The sequence below is a fragment of the Notamacropus eugenii genome, chromosome 3 (assembly GCF_028372415.1).
Source record: "Notamacropus eugenii isolate mMacEug1 chromosome 3, mMacEug1.pri_v2, whole genome shotgun sequence".
Classification (NCBI taxonomy): Eukaryota; Metazoa; Chordata; class Mammalia; order Diprotodontia; family Macropodidae; genus Notamacropus; species Notamacropus eugenii.
Genome location: NC_092874.1, coordinates 184,567,166 through 184,593,459, shown reverse-complemented (window position 1 = coordinate 184,593,459; position 26,294 = coordinate 184,567,166). Strand labels below are relative to the sequence as shown.

The following is a 26,294-nucleotide window of genomic DNA, read 5'->3' as shown; positions in this document are numbered from 1 at the left end:
GATGAAATCTTGTCAAGGTGTTGAGAAAGGGATGAATTGCAGTCATTCTTAATAGTTAGGTCTTCAAGAAATTTGTACTAAAATATCTTTATTAATTATTAATCATATGGAAGAATATCCTACAATTATGACTATCAACATCATTTATGGGTAGTGGTCAACAATTAGAAAAATGTCTAGTGGCAGGACTAAGATGGAAGAGTAAAGGCAGGAGACCCCCTGAACTATCATAAAAACCCCTGCAAATACCTTTAAATAATGACTAAACAAATTCTAGAGTGGCAGAACCCACAAAAATATTGAGTGAAACAATTTTCAAGCCCAAGACAACTTAGAAAGTCAGCAGGAAATGTCTGGTGCTCCAGACTGAGAGAGGAGCACAATCCAGCATAGGCCTTGCCAGCATAGACTGGGCCATCACAAAGCAGGGTGACTGAATCACTGGCAGCAATGACAGTCTCCAGACCTCTCACCTCACAGATGCCTAAACCATCTTAGAAGGTTGGCAGGAAAAGTCTGTGAGAGTGAAGCACAATCCATCATAGGCTGCACCCACACAGACTCAGCCCCAGCAAACCAGGAGCAGGCCTGGGAATCATTGCATCAGCAGCAGCAGCAGCTGCATCCAGAGCTTTCAGGCCACAGATAGTAAGAAGGTCAGACAACTGGTCGGAAGGAGACTACAGGGTCCTTTTTGCTAGCACTGAGGCAGGACTCCGTTGCTTTGCCCATACTTGGAACCAGGTCACAGTCCTAGGTGGCAGTCCCAGGATTAGGAGAAGCACTAGTACACCAGCGTTTGCTACCACAGGGACCTTCCTCACAGCTCCAGGACAGCAAAGAGTGTTTGTGGTCACTCACAGACCAGAGCACAGGCAAGGAGAGTAGTAAACACCTCTCCTTAGATCATACTACCTTGGAAGTCCTGAAAATTTACAGGGCCCTATAAGTATCTCTGAAAATAGCTGCACAAAATCCCTGAAGCTTGGGACAGTGCACCCTCCACCTCAGAAGCCGAGCCCTAATTTGACAAAGAGTTAAATGTCAAAAAGTAGGCTGGGGAAATGAACAAACAATGGGAAAAAGACTCAGACTATAGATGACAAAGAAGATCAAAACACACACTTCAGAGAAAAACAACAAAGTCGAAGCTCTTACATCCAAAGCCCAAGAAAAATATGAATCGATATCAGGCCATGGAAAAGCTCAAAAAAGATTTTGAAAATCAAGTAAGAAGAATAGAGGAAAAAATGGGAAGACAAATGAGAGGGATACAAGAAAATCATGAAAAAATGAATCTACAGTTTGGTAAAGGAGGTACACACACAAAAAAAGAACTGAAGAATGCCAAATGGTAAAAATAAATTTAAAAAAAGCCACGAGGAGAAGAATGCCTTAAAAAGCAGAATTGGTCCAAATGGAAGAAGAGGAACAAAAATTCACTGAAAAAAAGAACTCCTTACAAAGCAGAATTGAGCAAATGGATTTTCTGAAAAATCAAGAAACAATAAAGCAAAACCAAAAGAATGAAAAAAATAGAAGACAATATGGAATATCTCATCAGAAAAAACAACTGGGGGGGTGGAGCCAAGATGGTGAAATAGAAAGACGCACATACACATAGCTCCGAACACACAAACCACAGAACGGCTAGAGGGGACCAAGCCAGGGCGAATTCTGCACCCAGAGACCACGGAGTATTGGAGCGAGGGAGATTTCTGCTCCGGAGAGACCTGCGGACCTCTCGCGGGGAGTCCTTCGCGCCACAGACTGGGCGCCGGGATGGGGAGCGGAGTGCAGCCCTGCCGCAGCCGCAACACTAAGGGGAGGAGATCCGAGAGGGCTACAGGGACGGGATCTCCAGTGGCCACGCGGGTCCCCCGACCCACAGAGGGACCTGCAAACCTCTCGCAAAAGGTCCATCGCGCTGCAGACGCGGAGCCCAGCCCGGACCTGCGGCAGCGGCGGCGGCCACGGCTCCGAGAGGCACAGATCTGAGAGGGCTCCAGAGGCGGGATCTTCAGCGGCAGCACGGGCCTCCCCACCAACAGGTGACTGACGGGGGTGGGTGAGAGAGTCTCTTTGGCGGGTTGAGAGGGGAGCGGGGTGCCCCCAAGGCTCGGGCCCCCCTGGGAGGTGAGAGCTGACAGGCGGCTGCGGATGGGGGCTCCCCAAATGGGCAGGAGCCTGGATCCATTGTGGAAGGTCTGTGCATAAACCCCCAGAGGGAACTATGCCTGAGAGGCGGCCCTGCCCCTGACCACCTGAACTTAATTCTCACACTGAATAGCAGCCCTGCCCCCGCCAAAAATCCTAAGGCGGGAAGCAGCATTTGAATCTCAGTCCCCAAACGCTGGCTGGGAGGACCAGGAGGCGAGGTGGGTGTGAGGAGAACATTCAGAGGTCAGGCCACTGGTTGGAGAAAATAGCAAGAAAAGGGAAAAGAAATAAAACTATTGAAGGGTACTTTATCGGAGAAAAGACACTTCCTCCCTTCCTTTCTGATGGGGAGGAACAATGCTTGCCATCAGGCAAAGACACAGAAATCGAGGATTCTGTGTCCCAGCCCACCCAATGGGCTCGGGCCATGGAAGAGCTCAAGAGGAATTTTGAAAATCAAGTTAGAGAGGTGGAGGAAAGACTGGGAAGGGAAATGAGAGGGATGAGGGAGAAGCATGAAAAGCAGATCAGCTCCCTGCTAAAGGAGAACCAAAAAAATCTTGAAGAAATTGGCACCTTGAGAACTAGCCTAACTCAGCTGGCAAGGGAGGTGCAAGGGGCCAATGAGGAGAAGAATGCTTTCAAAAGCAGAATTAGCCAAATGGAAAAGGAGATTCAAAAGTTCACTGAAGAAAATAGATCTTTCAAAACTGGAATGGTACGGATGGACACTAAGGACCTTTCGAGAAAGACAGATATCTCAGAACATACCGCGCAGATTCGAAAAATGGAAGATAATGTGAAATATCTTATTGGAAAAACAACTGACCTGGAAAACAGAATCAGGAGAGACAATGTAAAAATTCTGGGACTACCTGAAAACCATGATCAAAAGAAGAGCCTAGACATCATCTTCCATGAAATTATCAAGGAAAACTGCCCTGAGATTCTAGAACCAGAGGGCAAAATAAATATTCAAGGAATCCGCAGAACACCGCATGAAAGAGATCCAAAAAGAGAAACTCCCAGGAACATTGTGGCCAAATTCCAGAATTCCCAGGTGAAAGAGAAAATATTGCAAGCAGCTAGAAAGAAACAATTCAAGTATTGTGGAAATACAATCAGGATAGCACAAGATCTGGCACCCTCTACATTGAGGGATAGAAGGGAATGGAATAGGATATTCCAGAAGTCAAAGGAACTAGGACTGAAGCCAAGAATCACCTACCCAGCAAAACTGAGTATAATACTTCAGGAGAAAAAATGGTCTTTCAATGAAATAGAAGACTTTCAAATTTTCCTGATGAAAAGACCAGAGCTGGAAAGAAAATTTGACTTTCTAACACAAGAATGAAGAGAACCATGAAAAGGTGAACAGCAAAGAGAAATCATAAGGGACTTACTAAAGTTGAACTGTTTACATTCCTACATGGAAAGACAATATTTATAACTCTTGAAACATTTCAGTATCTGGGTACTGGGTGGGAGTACACACACACACACACATGCACACACGCACACATACATAGAGACAGAGTGCACAGAGTGAATTGAAGAGGATGGGATCATATATTAAAAAAAAAATGAAATCAAGCAGTGAGAGAGAAATATTGGGAGGAGAAAGGGAGAAGTTATATGGGGCAAATTATCTCTCATAAAAGAGGCAAGCAAAAGACTTATTAGTGGTGGGATAAAGAGGGGAGGCAAGAGAAAAACATGAGGTCTACTCTCATCACATTCCACTAAAGGAAAGAATATAATGCACACTCATTTTGACAGGAAAACCTATCTCATAATACAGGAGAGTGGGGGACAGGGGCACAAGCAGGGTGGGGGGGAGGATGGAGGGGAGGGCATGGGGAGGAGAATGCAATACGAGGTCGACACTCATGGGGAGGGAAAGGACCATAAGAAAATAGAAGTAAAGGGGGACAGGATAGGATGGAGGGAAATATAGTTAGTCCTATACAACACAACTAGTATGGAAATCATTTGCAAAACTAAACAGATATGGCCTATATTGAATTGCCTGTCTTTCAAGGGGAAGGGGTGGAGAGGGAGGGAGCTAAGCAGGTTAGAACTCAAAGTGTTAGGACCAAATGTAATGTTCTTACCACTGGGTAACAAGAAATACAGGTTAAGGGGTCAAGAAAGCTATCTGGTCCTACAAGACAAAAGAGAAGACGGAGACAAGGGCAGGGAGGGAGGATAGAGGAGAGAGCAGATAGGTCACAGGGGCAATTAGAAAGCTCAGGTTTGGGGGGGGAGGGGAGAAAAGGGGAGAAAATTTGTAACCCAAAATTGTGTGAAAATAAATGTAAAAAATTAATTAAAAAAAAAAAAGAAATTCTTTGACCATAAAAAAAAAAACAAACAAAAAAAAAACAACTGACCTGGAAAATAGATTCAAGAGAGAGAATTTTAAAATTATTGGACTACCTGAAAACAATCATCAAAAAAAGAGCTTAGAAATCATCTTTCAATAAATTATGAAGGAAAACTGTCCTGATGTTCTAGAACCAGAGGGGAAAACAGAAATTGAAAGAATTCACTGATCACCTCCTGAAATAGATCCCAAAATGAAAACTGCCAAAAAATATTATAGCCAAATTACAGAGTTCAAGGAGAAAATATTACAAGCAGCCAGAAAAAAACAATTCAAATATTGTGGAGCCACAACCAGGATAACACAAGATTTAGTAGCTCTGGAGGTGAGGAACTAGAACTACAACCAAGAATCATCTACCCAACAAAACTGAGTGTAATCTTTCAAGTGAAAAATAGACATTCAATAAAATAGAGGACTTTCAAGCATTCTTGATGAAAAGACCAAGGCTGAATAGAAAATTTAACTTTCAAATATAAGACTCAAGAGAAGCATAAAAAAGTAAACAGGAAAGGGAATTTATAAGGGACTTAATAAAGTTAAATTGTTTACATTCCTACATGGGAAGATGATACTTATAACTCATCATTAGGTCAGTTGGAAGGAGCATATATAGATAGAGGGCACAGGTGTGAGTTGAATATGAAGGGATGATATCTAAAAAGCAAAATTAAGGGATGAAAGAAGAATGTACATGGAAAAAAGGAAAGGGAGAGGTAGAATGGGATAAATTATCTCACATAAAAGAATCCATAAAAAGATTTTTTTTTCCAAGTAGAGGGGAAGAGGGGGGAATAAGCAAACCTTACTCTTATTCAGAATTGGCTCAGAGGAAATAACATACAAACTCAATTAGGCATAGAAATCTATCTTACCCTATAATAAAGTAGGAGGGGAAGGGGATAAGAGAAGAAGGGAGGGTTTGTAAGCGTAAGCAAAGTGGAATCTTTGTTGTATTTTTTTCTTGGAATTCCATTTCTCAGTCTCATGCTAAACTGTAAACATCTGAAGGATCAGTCTCCTTTGAACTCTGGTAATTAGGTTTTTGTGTCTTCTGGATCTGAGCCTATTTGTTGAAAGTGTATATATATTCTGAGGTGAGCTGTTGCCTTGGGGCTCACTCATGGGAAGAATATTTAGACAGTTGAGTCCTGTCTATTGGATCTGTACTCACTTCTGTGCCTCTTACTTATCCTAGTTATTCTATTCTCTCTCTCCTGCTATGCCCAGAGCCCAGATGGGAGCAGTCCCTCCCCATGTGGTGGGGGAGGATGAGCTGCCCCGGAGTTGGGGTGGTGTGGGCCAGAGATGGAGGCTGGAGGCAGGAACCCCTGGAGTCTGCTGTGTCTGGACCCAGGCAGGAGCAGGGAGAGGTTGGAATAGAGCAGTCCCATCCCCTGTGAGGTGGGACATGGAATAAGAGCAGAGAGTTGCCTGCATGTGAAGCCAGGCAGGAGCCAGGAGTCATCAGGCACTGCAGGAGGAAGAACCCCAGAACTTGGAACTCCACTCAAGTTGAGATGGACGCTTTGCAGCAAGGCAGGAGCTGTGAGCATGCTTTCCTGTTGAATCCTCCTGGGATGAGTTGGGACCCAGGGTGTGTAGTTGTCTATTATAGGAGGGAAGAAGTGTTGTGGCCCCCAGGGACCCAACCTGTTGACTTTGTCACCCAGTCACCCCTGAGAACTTGGAAACAGGCTGGAGCAGTGTTAGAACTTGGACTCTTTGGCATGTTAGAGCATGTATGCACCTGAGAGTGAGAGGTAGGAGCCTGTAATGGCAGCATGGGAAGGAGGACACACACCCTCAAGAGGACTTTACTTGAACACCTTGCTTTGAATTGAGGGAACTATAACCTACTGTGATCTCAGAGTGGAGGGTGTTGTGTTTTCTGCTACCCCTGGAGATGTGCTGTGTAAGAAAAGACCTTGGCCTGGGATCCCCTAATTGTATGAACAGTCTTTTGGTACAGTCTCTGTTATGTATATACTTTTATTTCTGTTTAAAGTCATATGTCCACCCTGATAACGAGTTGTCATGTTGTTATGAATTGTGAATGTTTCATTTTCTTGAACAAGGTTTAATTTTGAATAGAGGAGTTATTGTGCCTTGTGAGTTGACCCCTTAAAATTCACAGCAGCAGCCCTCAGTTGTGCTGTGTTGACTGGTGTTACAAGGGGTTGACAGAAGAGAGGGCAGATTGGAAGAGGGAGTCATCAGAAGCAAAATACTTTTGAGGTAGATAAGGTTAAAGGAGAGAGAGAGTAGAATAAACATGGGGGAAATAAGATGGAGGGAAATACAGTTAGCAATATTAACTGGGGAAAATTTTTGAAGCAAGTTTCTCTGATAAAGACTTCATTTCTCAAACATGTAGAGAACTGAGTCAAATTTATAAAAATATGAGCCACTCCCCAAGTGACAAATGATCAAAAGATATAAAGTTTTCAGATGAAGAAATCAAAGCTATCTATAGCCATGTGGGAAAATGCTCTAACTCACTATTAATTGCAAAGATGCAAAATAAAACAATTCTGAGGTACCTCATACTTATTAGATTAGCTAATAGGACAGAAAAGGAAAATGACAAATGGTGGAGAGGGTGTGGGAAAAATGAGACATTAATTCACCATTGTTGGAGTTGCAAACTGATTCAACCATTCTTCAGAGCAATTTGGAACTATGCCCCAATGGTCCTGAAACTATGCATGCCCTTTAACCTAGCAATACCACTACTAGCTTGGTATCCTAACAGAGATTTAAAAAACAAAAAGTAAAAGGACCCATATGTACAAAAATATTTACATCAGCTCTTTTCTGGTAGCAAAGGGGATGCCCATCAATTGGGGAATGGCTAAACAAATTGTGGTATATGACTATTATGAAATATTATTGTGCTATAAGAAATAATGAGCAGGATACACTAAGAGAAACCTGGAAGGACTTACATGAGTTGATGCAAAGTGAAATGCACTGTGTACAAAGTGATAGCAATATTGTAAGATGATCAGCTATGAATGACTTATTCTCAGCAATACAATGATGGAAGACAACTCTGAAGGACTTATATTGAAAAATGCTATCCATCCCAGAAAAAGAACTGATGGTGTATGAACACAGGTTGAAGCATAATTTTTTTTGCTTTCTTTATTTTTTTTGAGGTTTGGGGTTGGGTGATTTTTGATTGTTTCTTTTTTTTTTTTTTTTTGGTTTGTTTTCTTTCACAATATTTCATAATATAATTCTGAAGAAAATGTTTTGTATGACCCCACATGTATGACCTATATCAGAAAAAAAAGAAAAATGTCCAACATTAGTCAGAAGAAGAAGTGATCAATGCAACCAAAATACAAGAAATTTTCACATGGAATATGTATTCTTAGGTAGATGAGATTATATCGTTTTTATCCTTGTATCTTCAGTGCCTATCACAGAACCTTGCACACAATAAGATACTTAGTAAATATTTGTTTAATTTAATTATGCTACACATGAAAAGTTTCAGTCACCACTGTCACAACATAAAATGACTGTTTTCTGGTGTATTAATTTTTAAACTATGCACATTTCAGTTTTCATAGTACAAATGTTAAAACATATAAAGAAAAATCCTACAAATGATTAGTGCCAAAAAGGACCACCTACCAACATAGAGAAAGGGTAAATAAAATGAAGAAATAGGTTTGGTGAATGTTGTTGCATCCCTTAAATTAGTGGAGCGTAAGAAGACAATGTGCAGAAAGAAATCAAGCTCAGGAATGGAGATTATGATTGCCTTGGCTCTAATACAAGACTGGCAGCCTCCTGAAGGAAGGAAGCTAGCATATTAATCTAGGGATTATATTTCCTAGAGGAACTGACATAAGTTTGTCATTAAAGAATCACCGAAACTGAGTTGGGGTGCCTTTCCACCAGGCTGTATTCCATTGGACTTCTTCATGACCCCAGGAACCTCATCATCCCAGTAATGATGTCATCAATTATCTCATCATACTGCAGTATTACATCAGCCTTATACTTAGACTTCATCAACACTGTCTGTCCCTCTAACTTGAGGGTGAAGAGTTTTCCCAAAACTTTCCATTTAAGGAGGGTTCCCAACCGACTGAACTTCTTTGGAGTTCTCCAGCATAGCCCAATGCCAGGTACCTTCTTCTGCACCCCTAGCTTTTTTCAACTTCTTTTTTGTGTGTTATCTTCCCCTATTGGATTGCAAACTCACTGAGGGCAGGAACTTTCTTTCTTTTTTGTATTTGTATCCCTGGCTCTTAGCACAGTTCCTGGCATATATAAGTAGATGCTTAATAAACATTGATTGATTGATAGAAACTATAGGGGTCATATCATCATCCCAAGTTTCTTTGCAGCCCTGAAATCCAAGGGTATAAACTAGCTGAGTGCAGAAGTAGAGAGTCAAATTGGTGAAGATAACTAGATCAGGAAGCAGAGTGAATCCCAGTAGAGGATCTGATGAGATCATAAATCCACTGAAGTATTAAAGTACCCATAATCGGTGATGGTAGGTACAGATTAGGGAGGTATCATTTGGGATCAAAATCAGTACATCATAATCAATACCAGAGGGATATGAAGTATATAGAGAGTGATGAGACAAACCCTAACCTGGAGGCTGAGTGATAAGAAAAGGTATCCTTTCTGTGAGTTTCTTAAAATGTCTGCTGACACAGAGGCTATGGGATAATGGCCAGACTTGTTTTCTTAACCCCATGGGCTCCCCAAGACTACAATGGTACAACAGTCTAAATAAGACTATTAAGAAAGCTAGTCCAATCTCATTATCAGTAATGTCCTTCAAGAGATTGAACTTTTGAAAACAGGACTTTAGAAAAGGGAGGAAGCTTTGGATCTTGCAAAATCATTGGTTATTAATAATCAATTCTCTCACTTGGTAAGTAGGCCTTCGCTTGAATACCTTTGGAAGGGGAACTCATTATATCCTGAGGTAGCCCATTCTACTTTGGGTCAAATCTGATTGCTATATTTTTTTCTTACATAAAGCCTACATCACCTGGTAATGCAGTAGATAGAATGCTAGGCCTAAAACTAGGAAGACCTGAATTCAGATCAAAACTTAATAGCTGTGTGGTTCTAGGCAAGTTATTGAACCTCTCTCTGCCTCCATCTCCTCAACAATAAAATTAGAATAATAACAGCACCTACCTAGTATGGTTGTTGTGAGGATAAAATGAGATAACATTTGTAAAAATGCTTAGCCCAGTGCCTGGTACATAGGCCTTATAGAAATACCTCCTTTTTTCTCTTCCCTTCACCCTAAATTTTCTTCTTGACAACTTCCATCCATTGTTCTTAGTTTTGCTTTCTGGAATTAAACAGAAAAACCTAACGTTTATTCCATGTTAGCCTTCCAAGAATCTGAAGATAGCCATCCCCTCCCCCCTAAGCCCATTCTTCATATGAACTCAAAGCTCTTCACCATCCTGGTTTCCATCTACAGGATGCACTCTAGCCTATCAATGTCTTCCCTAAACTATGGTACTAAGAATTGAACACAATATTCCAGATCAGGTCTGATGAGGACAGAATCCAGTAATACTTTGTCAGTCAATGCCATCTAAAAATCACATCATTTCTTTGGCTTCCCTACCATGTTGTTGAGCACACTAAAATTCCTTTACCATTTTTTAACAAACTGGTATCTAGCTGTGTCTTCCCCATATTAAGAGTTACAAGTTATAGGACTAAGAGATTTAGAGCTAGAAAGGACTTGGGAATTCATCTAGTCCAACCCCCTCATTTTGTACTTGTGAAAATTATTTGTTTAATCAACAGAGTAAGTGTGATGGGAGAGGAATGTGTGATGGCAGGGGAGAAGTGTAAGGATGGGAAAGAGAAGACTATGGAGGCAGAAATTTTTCTTCAGTAACAGGCTAGTAGCCTCAGTATGATATCAGGCCCCTCAGAGAAAAGGAACTGAGCCAACTATTTCAGTAACTCAACAAGCATTTTCATTAAGAGCCTACTATGTCTAAGGCACCCTGCTGGATATACAAAATGAAATAGTCCCTGACCTCAAGAAGTTACATACACACACACGCACTTACACATATACAAATATATTTGACATGTATACACATATAGGTTCAGTTCAACTTTCCACACTGACTTCATATTACTGATCTTCATGAACTCTATGTTCTAGCCAAACTGATATATTTGCTGATCCCTATATAATCCCCCTCTGCTTTGTCTGACTACAACACACACACACACACACACACACACACACACGGGTACTTAGAAATACATAGATATGTATATAAATATGTGATGAGAGACTGATCAATGAGTCCAATCTTTATGAGCATGCACAGAGAGCTTCTGTTGCAATCCTATTGTGGATTTTGAGCATGCAGAGATATTCTGTAACCAGTTCTCTCTGTGGTAAATAAGAGCCTCTTGGGTTGGCTGAGCTACATAGCTGGAATTGGGACTGCATTCAAATGTACCTGGTCAATCTAATCCTCTTCCTTTGATTTCTTCTAGTCTGGTGGTATACTGATGAAGGATGGTGCGATAAGGGGGAGAGATGATGAGCCCTGCCCATTCCAGATCACTATGTGACTCATGAATATAGACCTCAGTCTTTGTTCATTTCCTTTGTGTTTGCTTTTAATTTTAGGTGGAGATTAAAGATAACCATGACCTTATAAGCTTCAAGGGGTCAGGAGAATGAGCCAGAAGGTCCAGGGATTGAGTCTAGGTTTTAACTTGTATATGTCTGAGAGAAGGAGAGAGAGAGAGAGAGAGGGAGAGAGGGAGAGAGGGAGAGAGAGAGAGAGAGAGAGAGAGAGAGAGAGAGAGAGAGAGAGAGAGAGAGAGAGAGAGAGAGAGAGAGAGAGAGAGAGAGAGAGAGAGAACATACTTAAATATAGCATCCATGACCTGAAGGAACTATGATTTCATCAGAAAGGGAAACTCCCATTGTGGAAGCTCCCGCTATTAATGATTGACAACTTGTCTATACCTGCTAGTCTTAGAGAGTTGCCTATGGTACTGTGAGGTTGAAAAACTTGTCCATAATCACACAGTTAAATAGATTTCAGAGTCAGGGCCTAAGCCCAGTTCTTCTGAATTTCAAGGCTGGTCCTCAATGAACCTTGCCTTACTGTCTTTAAAATACAAAATACTTATGAACTAAATACAAATAATTTTTTGGAGTGTGAAGAGTACGTTCAGGAAAGGACTCATCAAGGAACTAACATTGGCAAATGACCAGAAACCCCTGTTCACATGTCCTTTAGCAAGAAACCAAGGCGTGTGTCATCAGAGGTGGCCTAATAACATAGCCACCAGTAGCAATCAAAGATACGTGGTCAGTGCCTTAGAAGCAGTCATGTGGTGGGGAAGAATTGACCTAATCATCCCCATTACATAGAAAACAGCAACTAGGCCAGTTTGGCTAGAACATGCATAGAGTACATAAAGGCAGATAATGTTAAATTAATATGGAGGGCAGATTGAAGCCAGATTGTGAAGGGCTTTAAATATGAAACAGAGGAGTGTGTATCCTAAAGTCAAAAAAGAGACAACTAAGGGTCTTAAGAAAAAGAATAAAATGAACAGGATTGTATTTTAGGTGTAGTTCTGAGGACAGAGTTAGGCAAACCATTTAGGAAGCTATTGGATAAGTACCAGACACAAACTTAGGATCCAATGGATAGAGAAAAAAATCTTTTTATCTAAAAATGATCTAAAAATTAATAAACAAAAAACATTTAAAGCTAAAGTATAATGGGCAACTTGGGAAGGTAATGGGTTTCTCCTCAACAGAAATCTTCAAGCAAAGGCTAGCTGACCACTTGTTAGAGATTTGTACAGATGATTCCTGTTCAGTTATCAGTTGGCCTAACTGGGCTTTGAGGTCCCCTAAACTCTAAGTTTCTATGTTTCTTTGACAAATGTCTACATTTAGAGTTTTGAGGTGTTCAGTATTAAAGTGTCAATATGATTACTGCATTTTTTAGAAAAAAGCCATAGTTGAAGATAATTGTTCCCTATGTTGTGATCCCATGATCTTATACCAACATGCAGCAAATGATTTGGGTTTGCTTTCTTTTTCAGAAAGCAAAAGCAACATACACCAATCAATGTCTCTTTTTTTCTTTAATTATCAGAAAACTTATAGCCAAACTGAGGTGCCTAGTAGTATGTAGAATACATTTAGAATTAGATTCTTTGATTCTAGTTGGTTTTTATTTCTAATTATCTTGTCCATAATTGTTCTTTTCTATAATTGTCTGTTATGCCTCTTTTGTTAAGTGTCCTCAAATTCTTTTGGATGAAGATGAGGAATAAATTCTACATTTTGAAAAATGTATTATCAAAAATTGTTTTAGTATTTCCTACCCATAAAAAATAAGCCATATGCATTAGATAAATCCAAACTGCTAAGGAACTAAAGCGCAGAAATTTTTCCTATAAAATGTAGTATAATCAACGATTCAACTCATGGTGACCTTGGAGAGGCAAACAGTGGAATAGAAAGTAATGAATTTGAAAAAATGGAAACACTGGGTTTTGAATTATGAGCCAATCAATTTGCCCAGTGACCTTATTTCTTGACAGGTGTTGAGGGCTGACTACTCCTCAGCAAACTCTTCATGGAAAAGATAAAAAATAGAAATCTGTCTGGTAAAAGATGTCAGGATATCCCACAATATAAATTTTACAAACAGATTAATTTGAACTTGCCAGGCAAGGCTAATTAATATGGATTGACATGAGAGTGGTAGAAAAAGGAAATAACAAAAGTCAAACAATCAGAATGATCTCCAAAAACATTACAAATTACATCATTCATATTACAAAAGTGACAAGTGAAAGTAAAGTATCTATCAAATATATCATGGGTTGAGAAATACAAGAATAACCCATTGAATTGAACTCTAAGGGAGTTTCTACAACAATGAGAAATCATCTATGTGTATTATAAGTAACCTTTCTCCATTACTAAGACTTTAGAAGGTTTGGTAAGGGTTCTGTTTTGTTGACTGTTCTTTTTTCCATTGCTTAGGCTAATATTTGAAGAATATTTCATTTTAGATTCAATCTTTAGTTCCTTTGCTTTTTGGGGAATATACCCTTCTATTCTCTTCTACAATTTTGCATTAATATGGAATAATCCAATGCATATCAAATTGTCTTTTCATGTCAGAAAATCTGCATAATACATGGTTGCAAAATATATTTTTTGTCACAAGTTGATAAATTTGATGATCACATGCCTTGGAATTTGAAGCAAGGGGATTTTCATGATGGTGATGAATTCTCTGCATCAGTGCTTTGTTGTCTAAAATCAAAAGTTCTGGAGAGTTTTCTTAAGTTATTTCTGGCATTACAGAATTAATTTTTGATCTGTCATGTTCTTCTGGAAGACCTAAGATTATTATGTTATCTCTGTACATGCTGTCTTCTGTTGTTTTGTCTTATATAGAATTTATGTACTGTTTTAAAGTTAATGTTGCCTTTCGCTTTTCTTCTGCCAAGTTTTCTTCCTCTTCAGTATTTCTGGCCTGTAAATCTATATCCATTCTCTGTCTTTCTCTCTCTCTCTGTCTCTCTCTCTCTGTCCCTCTCTCTCTCTGTCTTTCTCTCTGTCCCTCTCTCTCTCTGTCTTTCTCTCTGTCTCTGTCTATCTCTCTGTCTTTCTCTCTCTCTCTGTCTCTCTCTCTCTCTCTGTCTTTCTCCCTCTCTCCTTCTCTCCTTCTTTATATGAAGGGTTGTCCAGTACTATTGTTTTCATCAGTACAGGGAACTCCCACATTGTGGAAACTCCTTCCACCATTTTAATTTCTCAACTTCTTTATAATCAGAGCCACAACAAGATCAAGCAATTGGAGCTTTGCTGATGCAACTTTCCCTCTGTGCTACTAACAGCAGTACTACCTCTCTGCCTCTGAATTCAGACTCTATTGTGGATAATTGAAATTATGTCATTATTAATTCTTTAACAATATCAGCATAAAATTCTTAAAGAAAAATATAAAAGTGCAAATTATAATTTGTGAAATTTATTTATAAAATATGTAGCACCTCCTCAGAGTAACTCCTCTAACCTACACTGGCACTGGAAGTTTGGGTCTCAAGATAGGTAATTGCTACTAGGCTCTAGGATAGCCTGGGAGTAGCTATCCTTGCAATACCATAGTTAGGAGCCTTCACTGAAGTCAATCAGTAGCCTTGATTTGCCTTTTAGAGAAGGCATTTATTCAAATGGCATAGCAAGAATAGTAATTATAAAGTATTTTCCCCAAAAAGCCTAGCATGCACTCTCTCACAAATGCGAACAGTACATGGGACTAGGTGGAAAGTGGGCATGAACTTAAGTACAATGAGGCACATATGAAAGGAATACACATGGCCAAGGCCAAGGCCCTTCTTCCTCTGAATAGCTCTCACAAAGTTGGTTATATGGCATGGTGTTCATGATGGAAACGCTGCTCTCCCACTGCTCAGCTGGGCTAATTCATTGCAGAATATAATATCTAAGCTGGCTGTGGCAATATATTGCTAGGCTGAGACAAGCAGGCTCACTCAGCTGTGGGGCTGGCTCTTGTGTTTACATTGTGATTGGACTGAGCCTGCTTTACACAAACCCCATCTACTGGACTTCCTAAATTTGATCTCTGATGGGCAGCTGCAATGTTTATTACTTTTAGATCTGGTTTGGCTGGGTGTCACAGCATTCTTACTGTTGCGTTATATGTAAATTATGTATAAGATGTTTTTAAACTTAAAGATCTTTTATAAATTACAATAATATATTTCTAGGATTGACTCATTGAAGCTCATTAGTTAATTACTTTCTACTTAAACCATTATTATATATTGGAAAAAAACAGTTTAGCTGTCATTTAATAACCTATATGTTCATTTTTCTCTTAATTTGTCAGGCAACATTGGGATATCGGTTATATGGAGGATAAAGGAAACATAAACAAAGATTTCTTAGCAATTACTTGAAACAACCAAACAAAAGCTAAAAATCCTTTTTATTTATGACTTAAAATACTTCTCCATTTAATAAGATTAGCGTATTTTCAATATTGTATAAGAGGAAGAACACTTTCCAATTGAGAAAATTATGAAGTAATGTGTATCCAAGTAATAATAGCTGTTTCTTTCCAGGTAACATAAAATATTGAAATTAGAATATATTATATTTCTGGAAGAATATTAACTACACTCAAGGTCAACCCAATCTATGATTATTTAGACATTTAAATTTACTCATTTTTTAGTTCACAAAAATATGGTACATTTATATGTTCAAGTATTTTATTACTGATTTTTTTACTTTGAGAAATGAACATTTATAGATTTATACATAATATTCATAGTTTTAGTTGAGTACTTTTTCTTTAAAGTAAAATATGCATTTGCTCAGATTATTCAAAGGGGGAATGACTAACCAAACATATCAATCTCAAAATAAAAGAAAATTTCACATTTAATTTTTTCAGGCATGGCAGAATAATAAAAATATCTGAAATATATTTAATCCTTATGACACAAGTCTGTCCAATATCTTACATTGTTCAGGTCAGATCACCTATTAGAGTAGCTTGTGTTATAGAACAGATGTGTGAGAAAGACAATATTTAGTTTACATTCATGATGGGTAGCAGATGTCATGGTTGTGAAATTATATTCACAGAGAGTAAAAGGTATTCCAAAAGAAAATAAAACATTCTTATTAAAAGAGAGCCATCAGCTTCCAAATTGTGATTCATTTCCTGACCTCACAGGAGACAGGAGAAGTTTTATCAGTGATGCGATAGCCTCCACATCGACCTTTCCTCCCCTGCTTTCCCAAGTGCCTTGGGAAAGTTGCCAAATAGTCTCTTATGTACATATCACTTCTTGTCACATTTCTGCCCAAACTCATTCAATAGTCCTCCATTGTCTAAGAAGGTAAAGTTTAAACCTCTACAACCTGCACCTCTCAATCTTTCACCAGCCTTATGCCCTTCCACCTCATGCTCCTACTCCCCTCTCCCCAGGGACAAATAAAATAGAGAGGCAATATTCACATAGAGCTTTTAAGTTTTGAAAAATGTTTCATACACGTTATCTTATTTGATTTTCATAGTGCTGCAAAGTAGGTGTTATTACTATCCCTATTTTGGGTTTAGTGCCTTGCATTGGGACATGTGTTCAGTTAGCACCTGAAGGAGGACATGAACCCCGGTCTTCCCTACTCCAAGGCCAGCAGCCTATCTACTATAACATAGTTCTCTAACTAGTTTCTCCTTTATCCTACATTCTAGCCCAGGGGTGGGAATGATAAGTCAAAGGACTGCCCTTGAGGACCTAGAGGGCCACATGTGGTCTCAAGGCCACAGGTTCCCCATCCCTATTCTAGCTAATCTGGAGCCTTGGCTGGTCTTTTCTTTCTTTTTTTTCTTTTCTCCCTCCCTCCTCTCCTTTTGCTTCCCTCCCTTCCTTCTCTTTTCTTCCTTCTATTCCTACCTTGACTCCTTCCTTCCTTCCTTCTCCCCTTTCTTCCTTCCCTTCTTTCTTCCTTCCTACCTTACCTCCCTCTTTCCTTTCCTTTCTTTTTCTTACTTTCCTAAACACAAATTCTTCCCCCCACTCATTCCTGTTCTTTACTCATCCAATTCCCTGTATCTAGAATGGCCTTTCTACCTACTAAATTCTCATCATCATCATCTTCATCATCATCATCATCATCAAGATCTGTAATTTCATCTGGAAACTTTCTCCCTAAGTGGACAACTCATCTTTAATTTATAGTAGTATAGGGTTGCTTAGAACCAGGGGTGTGCTGGCAAGCATTTAACAACTGACTCTCTAAAAAAAAAAAAATCTATGTATGACACACTGTTAAGTTCAATCTACATTATTATTTTCTCCTTCTCTTTCTTAAATCTAGACAAGCAACAAAACAATAATTTTTATTTGTTTCACTTGCCAATTTCTGAGATTTAAATGAGTGGAAATTTAACAATCAGCTTTCAAGATTTGATATAAGCTGGCTCTAGCATATCACTGTCTCTAGCACTGAGAGTTTTGATCCATAATTCTCTTATTAGTAATTATTTGGAGCATTCTTTCATATGGTTGTTAATAGTTTGCAGTTCTTCTTTTGAGAACCATGTATTCATGTCCTTTGACTACTAGATTTGGGTTACATATAAATACACATACATATACACACATATATTTATGTGTGTATATATGTACGTACATATGCAAATAAAATATACATACATTATTTGTTAAGATATCTTGGATACTAAACTGTTATCTGAGAAATCTGACACCAAGATGTTTTTTTCCATTCAACTACTTCCCTTCCTGTCCAAGATGAATTAATTTTATTTATACATAAACTTGTCAACTTCATATAATAAAAATTACCCATTTTACAGTCTGTAGTTACTTCTATTCCTTGTCTGGTTAGGAGTAGAGCTTCTACTCAGAGCTATGAAAGATATACGATTTATTTTTTTTCCAATTCTTTTGTTATGATCTTTAATATTTAGGACATGAATCTATTTTGAATTTGTTGGGGAATATGGCATAAAATGTTGATCTCACCCTAATTTCTGCCAGATTGCTTTCTAGTTTTCCAATCATCAACAAATATTTATTAAATGTTTACTATGTACCAGACAATGGGCTAGGTGGTGAAAATACAAAATCAAGCAAAAAGAAAGGCAATCCCTATTCTCCTATTCTATTGTATTCTCATGAGGGAAGATGATACATAAAACGGAGCTAAAAGTGTTTGGTTGGGGGAGAGATGGTATCCATTCAGGCACATGGAGGAGAAATCTGGAATATCAAAACCAGAGCCAGGAGAGAGATGAAGGAGTGAGCATGGCTGATTTGGGTTCTGTCTCAAAATGGAAGTTCCAGAAGGAACTTATCAGTCAAGGAGACCACAGGACACATGCATCTCCCAGTGCAAGAAATCTTCAAGGTAGAAGAGGCAAATTCCAGGGTGAGAAGACTGCTGGTACATGCAGGAGAAGTTCAGAGTCAAAAGCAGAGCCAAGAGAGGAGTGAAAGAGAGCCAGGAGAAGAATAAAAGAGTTTGAAGTGTTCAAAGACCCCAGTTATTAGGTGTATGTAAGGAGGATTTTGCTTGATTTTGTTATCCTTCTAGAGTTAGTTTCTCAGGACCCATGGCCATTTTGAGATAGTACCCAAATCAGCCATGCTCACTCCTTCATCTCTCTCCTGGCTCTGGTTTTCATATTCCAGATTTCTCCTCCATGTGCCTGAATGGATACCATCTCTCCCCCAACCAAACACTTTTAGCTCCGTTTTATGTATCATCTTCCCTCATGAGAATACAATAGAATAGGAGAATAGGGATTGCCTTTCTTTTTGCTTGATTTTTCTTGGGAGGAGAAAGGGAGAAATGGAATGGGGCAAATTATCTCTCATAAAAGAGGTAAGAAAAAGACTTTTCAATGGAGGGAAAAAGGGGAGAGGTGAGAGGGAAAACATGAAGCTTACTCTCATCACATTTCACTCAAGGAAGGAATAAAATGCATACTAGTTTTGGTTTGAAAACCTATTTAAAATACAGGAAAGTGGGGGAGAAGGGGATAAGCAGGGTGGGGGGGATGATGGAAGGGAGGGAAATGGGACGAGGGAATAATTAGAAGTCAACATTCTTGGGGAGGGACAAGGTCAAAAGACAGAATAGAAGAAATGGGGAGAAGGATAGGATGGAAGGAAATATAGTTAGTCTTACACAACATGACCATTATGGAAGTCATTTGCAAAACTACACATATATAGCCTATATTGAATTGCTTGCCTTCCCAATGTGGATGGGTGGGGAGGGAGGAAGGAAAACAAGTTAGAACTCAAAGTTTTAGGAACAACTGTTGAGTACTGCTCTTGCATACAACTGCAAAATAAGAAATACAGATAATGGGGTATAGAAATTTATCTTGCCCTAAAGGACAAAAGAGAAGATGGGGATAAGGGAAGGGAAGGATGTTAGAAGGGAGGGCAGATTGATGGTGGGGGTAATTAGAATGCTTGGCGTTTTGGAGTGGGGGGAGGGGAGAGATGGGGAGAAAATTTGGAATTCAAAATTTTGTGGAAATGTTGTAAACTTAAAATAAATAAATTTAAAAAAAAAACTTGAAAGGAAATATGCAACGGGGGGGTGGGGGAGAATTTTCCAGCAAGTTTCTGATAAAAGACCAATACTCAAGATATAATTTTTAAAAAAATTCAAGTTTGCACTGATCCATTCCTTAACAGATTAACAGGTCAAGGATTATAAGCAGAAAGTTTTCAAAGAAAGAAACCTAAGCTATCAACAACCATTTGAAACAATGCTATAAATCACTAATAATATTATGTTATTTAGTCATTTCAGTCGTGTCCAATTGTTGGTGACCCCTTTGGGAGGTTTTCTTGTCAAAGATACTGATAGTGGTTTGTCACTTCTTTCTCCAGTCCCTTTTACACAGATGAGGAAACTGAAGCAAAGTTAAGTGACTTGTCCAGTTAGTAAATGTCTTAAGGCAGAGTCTTCCTGATTTCAGGCCTGCAATTCTATCCACTGTACCACTAATATTAAAGAAATACAAATTAAAGCAATTTTTAATATGACAAAAGAGGAAAATAACAAATGCTACAGGGGCTTTGAGAAAACAAGTACCTGAGTGCACTGTTGTTGGTGGAGCTGTGAATTGGTTTGGAAATCCAGAAAGCAATTTATACCTTTTGATCCAGCTATCACACTACTAAGGCTATGCCCTAAAAGAAACAAAAGAAAGAAAAAATAATAATAATCTATATAGACAAAAATAGAAACAAAATAGAAGTTTAATTGAAATTAAATCTAAGGAAGAAAGAAAGGAAAGCAGAATTAATAGCTTAGAACAGAAGGTCATAAATCTTACCCAAGAACTGTACTTTTCTTAAAAATCTTAATGGCCTAAACAGAAAGCAGTGAGCCATGAGAAAAGAAATATTAAAAACAAATCCAAGAATTCAGAAAAAAAGAAGAAAATATAAGACATCAAAAAACCATAGCCCTGGAAAACAAGCTAAAGAGGGATAATCTCAGAATTATGGAACTACCAGACTATTGTGACCAAAAATAAAAAAGAGACTGAGCACTATATTTTAAGAAATTGTAAAATTACCTAGAACCATTGGTACAAAAGGACAAAATGAAAATAGGAAGAATCCACCAGGCCCCTCTGGAAAGAAACCCCCAAATGAAAGCTCTATCATAACCAAAATCCAGAATTTCTAAATCGAAGAAAAAATTGCAAGCAATCAGAAAAAAAGAGTTCCAATAGCTTGGAATCTGTCAGGCTCACATACGACTTGCCAGTTACTTCTACGAGGAAAAAATGATCTTGGACTATGATATCCCAAAAGGTAAAAGATAAAGTCTTGTAATAAAAAATAGCTTATTCTAAGAAACTGAGTATAATCAATCAGGTGCAAATTTCAAGATTTTGCTTGGGTAGTTTGGGAGAGGACAATCTGCTTCCTATTCAGGTAGCAGGAAAATGAGAAGAGATGTTGTAGTACAATATTCCAAAAATAAAGAGATAAGCTTACAACCAAGAGTAACATCCTTAAAAGTCAAAGATAATCAACTAGGTTGTGCAGTAAATAGATCACTGGACCAGGAGTCTGGAGGGCCAGTTCTAAATAAGGCCTCAGACAATTACTATGTGACTCTGGGCAAGTCACTTAACCTCTGCCTGCCTCAAGTTTTCTAATCTGTAACGTGGGGATTAAAAATAGCACCTTCTCAGGTTTGTTGAGAGGATAAAAATGAAATAATATTTGTAAAGTGTTTTATAAAGGCTAGCTATTATTATTCTTAATCATACGGGGGAGAAAATGGGCCTTTAATTGAATAGGGGACTATCAAGTGTTTCTGGTGAAAAGACAAGAGTAGGAGCTTCAAAATATAAGCACAAGAATACAAAGAATCCTACAAAGATAAATTTATTTAAGGGATTGGAAGGAGTTGTTTGACAACTAATAGAACCTTAATTCTTCAAAATGGATTGAAGGAGTTAAATAAGAAAAACAGAGGCTGTGAGAGTGGACTGGTTCTCTTTGAGGGTTTTGAAGACCGGGTCAATGAAGATAAAAGAAATGTATAGAGAAGAGGGTGTAACTTCTCATAACTGGGGTGATAGAGAAGAACATGCCAACATGGAGAAATGGGCAGGAGCAGCAGGCATGACTCGAACATCGCTCTTATGTGATGAAAAATATTGGACACCAAAATATGGAGCATCACTCTCGTCTGAAAAATACTGAACACCAAACATTGAACACAAAGACACAATTTAGTGTCAAACTCAACGGGAGAAGAAACAGGACTAAGGGGGGCTCGTTAAAAGAGAGGATAATACCAGAGAGGGGGTAAGTCACAAACAAAACAAACTCTCTCATCCTGAAAGAAGGATGCGGGTGTGTGTGAGGGAATTAGGAGAGGATAACATTCATCAAAATGGAAGGAGCACTAGATTTTCTCTAGGGCATCTGAAGAACAACTCAACAAACTGTTAGATGAATGTACTGGAACATCAGGCTGACTCACCATAGGCGATGGAGAGGGATGATCTCAGGGGACCGTGGGGAGCGTGACTTGAAGGCAGCGGACAGAGGACCTCATCCGGGCTGGGGAACTCTGACCAAAGCCTTGGCCAGCGACAGCTCCACAGGGTCTAGGATGGATAGGTTACCCACTCCAGACAGAAGGGGCATGGACACATGGGACAGCAGGGGCATTTTTTTGGCATGGCCATTATGTGGATTCGTTCTGACTGTGCTGATTTATAACAAAGGTCTCATTTGATTATGGGGGTGGGGGTGTGTGTGAGAAGTAGCAATACTGATGCCCTCCCCCCCAAAAAATGGCCATTTGAACTTTTTTTTTTAATTCACAGAAGCAGCGTAGATGAATGGAAGTTTTGAAAGTAACATGTAGAATTTGCTAGATACTTTAACCCAAAAAAAGGCAAATGGTATGAAATGAAGATTTATGATTTCATATGTAATCTTTTCTGCCAGGAGCATGGAAATGTTCTTTTTTTTGGTGTTTTAGTTCATAATACTTTACCAAAAAGTAGCTCATAATAATATCTTATTATACGAGGAAAATAGAACAAAAGACTTTCAAGAATTCCTGAGAAAAATACCAGAGCTTCTGATATGCGAACACTGGAATTAAGAAAATAAAAACAAAAAACCTAGAAAAGTAAATACATTTGGGCATCTGGAACACACCATCAGGCTGCCACGTACCCAACGTCATAGAACCACTTCCGCTCCAGGTCTCACGGAAAGTAAATGGAAGCGAGTAGGTTTGAGCGCTCCTGCGCTCCGTAGGCAGGGCTTCTTCCGCCTCGAGGCCGGAAATGTGCCGGCCGGCCGGAACCGCTTCCTCGGGAGTGGCACGTACCAAAGGTTTCTCTTTGGAGGAACGCCCGAGCTAGGCTGCGGAGAGCGGAGATGGCAGCCGCGGGCCCTTCTCTGGCGGCGGCGAGGTTCGTGGTGGTCGGCGGGGGCATCGCGGGCGTCACCTGTGCCGAGCAGGTGAGAGAGCAGAGCAGGGAGGGGCCCGCCCTCCAAGACGAGCCCCCTGTAATCCCCCCACCCCCCTCCCTCCGCGCAGCTCTTGGTTCGCCCCAAAGCCCTGTCTGTTTTCGAAGGCGGGTCCTGCGTGTGCCTTCTCTCCAGACCGGAAGTTCCAGGAAGTCGACGACTGTGTCTTATGTAAATCTCCATCCTCCTCTGCTCTAACCGCAGGCCTCCACACACTTTTGACCCTTCCTCAATGCTCAGTTATTAATGGTGTCTAGCTCGCTGCCGGTAATTTCCTGCTCCCGAGTCTGTGTAGGGGAGGGGGAAGGACCGCCTCTTTCCTCTGCTTTGGGGCCGAGGGCAGCCCTTTTGCGGGTTGTCGGGGAAACTTTACAGTCTCCGAAACGTGGGGAAAGGAGACGTGGGGCTTCTCCCGTGAGGCAGGAGCCTCAAGTCTGTGGGCCACAGAATGTTCTTGTAACAGCAGCATCCCCTGGTTGCTTTGTCTGATTTAATTAAGCAGGTTGAATTATGGGTGTGGATAAGTGCTCCATCTTTTTGATCTTACGTTCATCCTATTGGGATACCTATGATATAACGTCAGAAATCATCCCTTAATAACTCACTGTGACTGAGGAAGTCACTTTACCTGTTCAGCGCTTTACCCCACCTGTAAAATGGGGTCGTTCACCTTTCCGGTACCTCACCTTCTGTGGTGCGGGCACGAAGATATTAATTGAGTGGATGATTGCAAGTAACCAGATAGACAGTATAAGTTTGTACTGTTAAAAAGATATATATTGTTATATTTTGAGGAGGAGGAGGATGAATGAATATGGTACCTTTTCGTTTTTTATAAATTATAATTAATATAATTAATCGTCAGTGCTACTAGACATGGCATAGATCAGTAGTTGACATTTCTGTGGGGCTTTAAGATTGGTACAGCGCTTCATTTGATTCTCAGATCAACTCTGTGAGATAAATACTACAGATAGTATTACTCTGGTCACATGGCTAGTAAGCATCAGAAATGGAATTTGAGCCCACGTCTTCCTTGGTTCCAAGTCTAGCACTTCCCACTACGCCATGCTTTCTTGTTTGGATGTATGTTACATAGTTTATCAACAGTAAGATTTATTCAATTAATCCTGTGGGAATATTGTCAATTTCCCAGTCCTCTTTCATTTACTCTACACGTCAGCCAAATTTACTCTAAATCATCTATTCTACATTATCTGAATATGACCAGACTTGCCTTCCTCTAGAGGAGTCTTTCTTTTCTCACATTATTCCTTGCTGCTGGAATGGCCACACCACCATCTCTACCTTTTGAAATTCAGCCCATTTCAAATTTGACTTAAATGATATATCTTCCTTCAGATCTCCTCTGATCAACCCAGAGGGAAAGGATTTCTTCTTTCTCACAATTCACACATATCTTTGTATTGCAACTTAGCTGCTTCTATATTATCAACAAAAGTATTTATTTAGTACCTACAGTTACCCCCTACAGTTCTGGGGAATGTGAACATAACCATGAAAAATGACACATTCCCTGTTCTAAAGTAGTTTTTAATAACGGGTAGGCCACATGTACAAATAAGGTATAATATAGATGAAGAAAGGTAGCTTGGTGGATAAAGAGCCATCCTCAAGGCCAGGAAGACGTGGGTTTAAGTCCTGCCCCCAGTACTTTTTGTCTGTATGACCCTGGGCATATCATTTAACCTCTCCATCACTCTAAGTAGCTCTCTGCAAGACTCTTATGGGATTATAAATTACATAAAAGATGCCATCCTGCATTGGGAGAAATTTTCTCTCTGAGGAGTTCCATATATAAAGAAACCATATATCCATTCATCCCTGTAACAGATCCAGTCTGCATGCCCTAAGAAGTGTGAAGAGGGAGAAATCACTTTTAGCTGAGGTGCTCAGTAAGCTTCATATTGATATTTACTTCTTTCAGTTGTACCCAACTCCCTGTTTCCCCATTTGGGGTTTTCCTTGGCGAAGATACTGAAATGGTTTGCCATTTCCTTATCCAGTGAGTTAAGGCAAACAGGATTAAGTGACTTTCCCAGAGTCACACAATTAATGGCACTTGAGGCCAGATTTAAACTCGGGAAGAAGAGTCTTCCTGACTCCAGGCACAGGACTCTTATCTACTGTGCTTCATGGAGTAGGTAGTATATGTACTTTCTTCTTTTCCTTCAAAGAGTGGAGGGCAGAGATTTCCACAATCAGAGACAAGCATTCCAAACATGAAAGATATAGGACAAGGTCAAGAAACAAGGAGTAATTGAGTTTGACTGTAATGTGGAATATGTGAAGGGGAATAATGTAAAATAAGGTTGGAAAGGTAGGTTAGAACCAAATTATGAAAAACCTTGAATGTTAGCCTGAAAAGTTTCTATTTTATGCTATAGGTAGTAGATAACCACTGAAGGTTTTTGAGTAAGGGAATAACCGTCCCTTTACATTAACAGTTTATTTTACCAGATGGTGAGGATTGGAGAGGGACAAGACTGCAGGTGGTAGATCATCTAGGAAGTCATATAAGAGCCCTGTTCAAAAATGACTAAAACCTGAACTAGGTTTGGTCACGGTATACGTGGAAGGGGGAGTATGATTGCAAAAGATAGACTGATTTATATACAAGTTGTTATAGTTGTCCTGCCTCTGATACATATTCGATGTGTAACTGTTTTACCAAGTTTATTAAGTGCCTTTTATATGCCAGGCACTGTGCTAAGCTCAAGGGATACAAAGAAATGTAAAAGACAATCCCTGTTCTCAGGGAGCTCACAGTCTAATAGGAAGGGGTCATTTAACCTTTCAGGGCTCTGGGCAGCTCTTCAAGAGTATAAGTTGTAATTGATAAAAGGAAATTTTCTCATTTGGGTATTTTCTATACCAGTGAAATTGCAGATCTATACCCCCTGAACTAGATCCTTGTCCTAACTACTGTTTATGTTAATGCTACCACTCAGTGCCCATGTACAATGGACAAAATACAAAATGTTATGTGAGTGAGATTGCCAAGTATATATACAGCATATAGAGAAAAGAAGGCTAAAGACAGAATGTTAGGACGTACCTACATTAAGTGGTTTGTAGAGGGATTAAATGCCAGTGAAGGAGAATG

At 39.5% G+C, this 26,294-nt stretch overlaps 1 protein-coding gene and 1 long non-coding RNA gene across 3 annotated transcripts in view; one reads left to right on the top strand and one right to left on the bottom strand.

The window, feature by feature from the left end:
- Positions 1 to 7,667: 7,667 nt before the first annotated feature.
- On the bottom strand, positions 7,668 to 22,970 carry LOC140533604 (uncharacterized). The gene is made up of 4 exons (XR_011977001.1): positions 22,868 to 22,970; positions 20,244 to 20,341; positions 9,728 to 9,887; positions 7,668 to 7,827 (listed from the first exon to the last, which is right to left on the bottom strand). It is a non-coding gene; the product is annotated as an uncharacterized lncRNA (long non-coding RNA).
- A 66-nt stretch (positions 22,971 to 23,036) lies between these two features.
- Positions 23,037 to 26,294, top strand: part of PYROXD1 (pyridine nucleotide-disulphide oxidoreductase domain 1) — a 34,673-nt gene continuing 31,415 nt past the window's right edge. Inside the window, exon 1 of one of the 2 annotated variants that reach the window (XM_072653547.1) lies at positions 23,037 to 23,158. In XM_072653547.1, the coding sequence (XP_072509648.1) occupies positions 23,075 to 23,158 (84 nt within the window). In that variant the 5' untranslated portion in view covers positions 23,037 to 23,074. Of the gene's footprint in view, positions 23,159 to 23,264; positions 23,435 to 26,294 lie in introns of those variants that run through there. The other variant, XM_072653548.1, reaches the window with a different exon arrangement.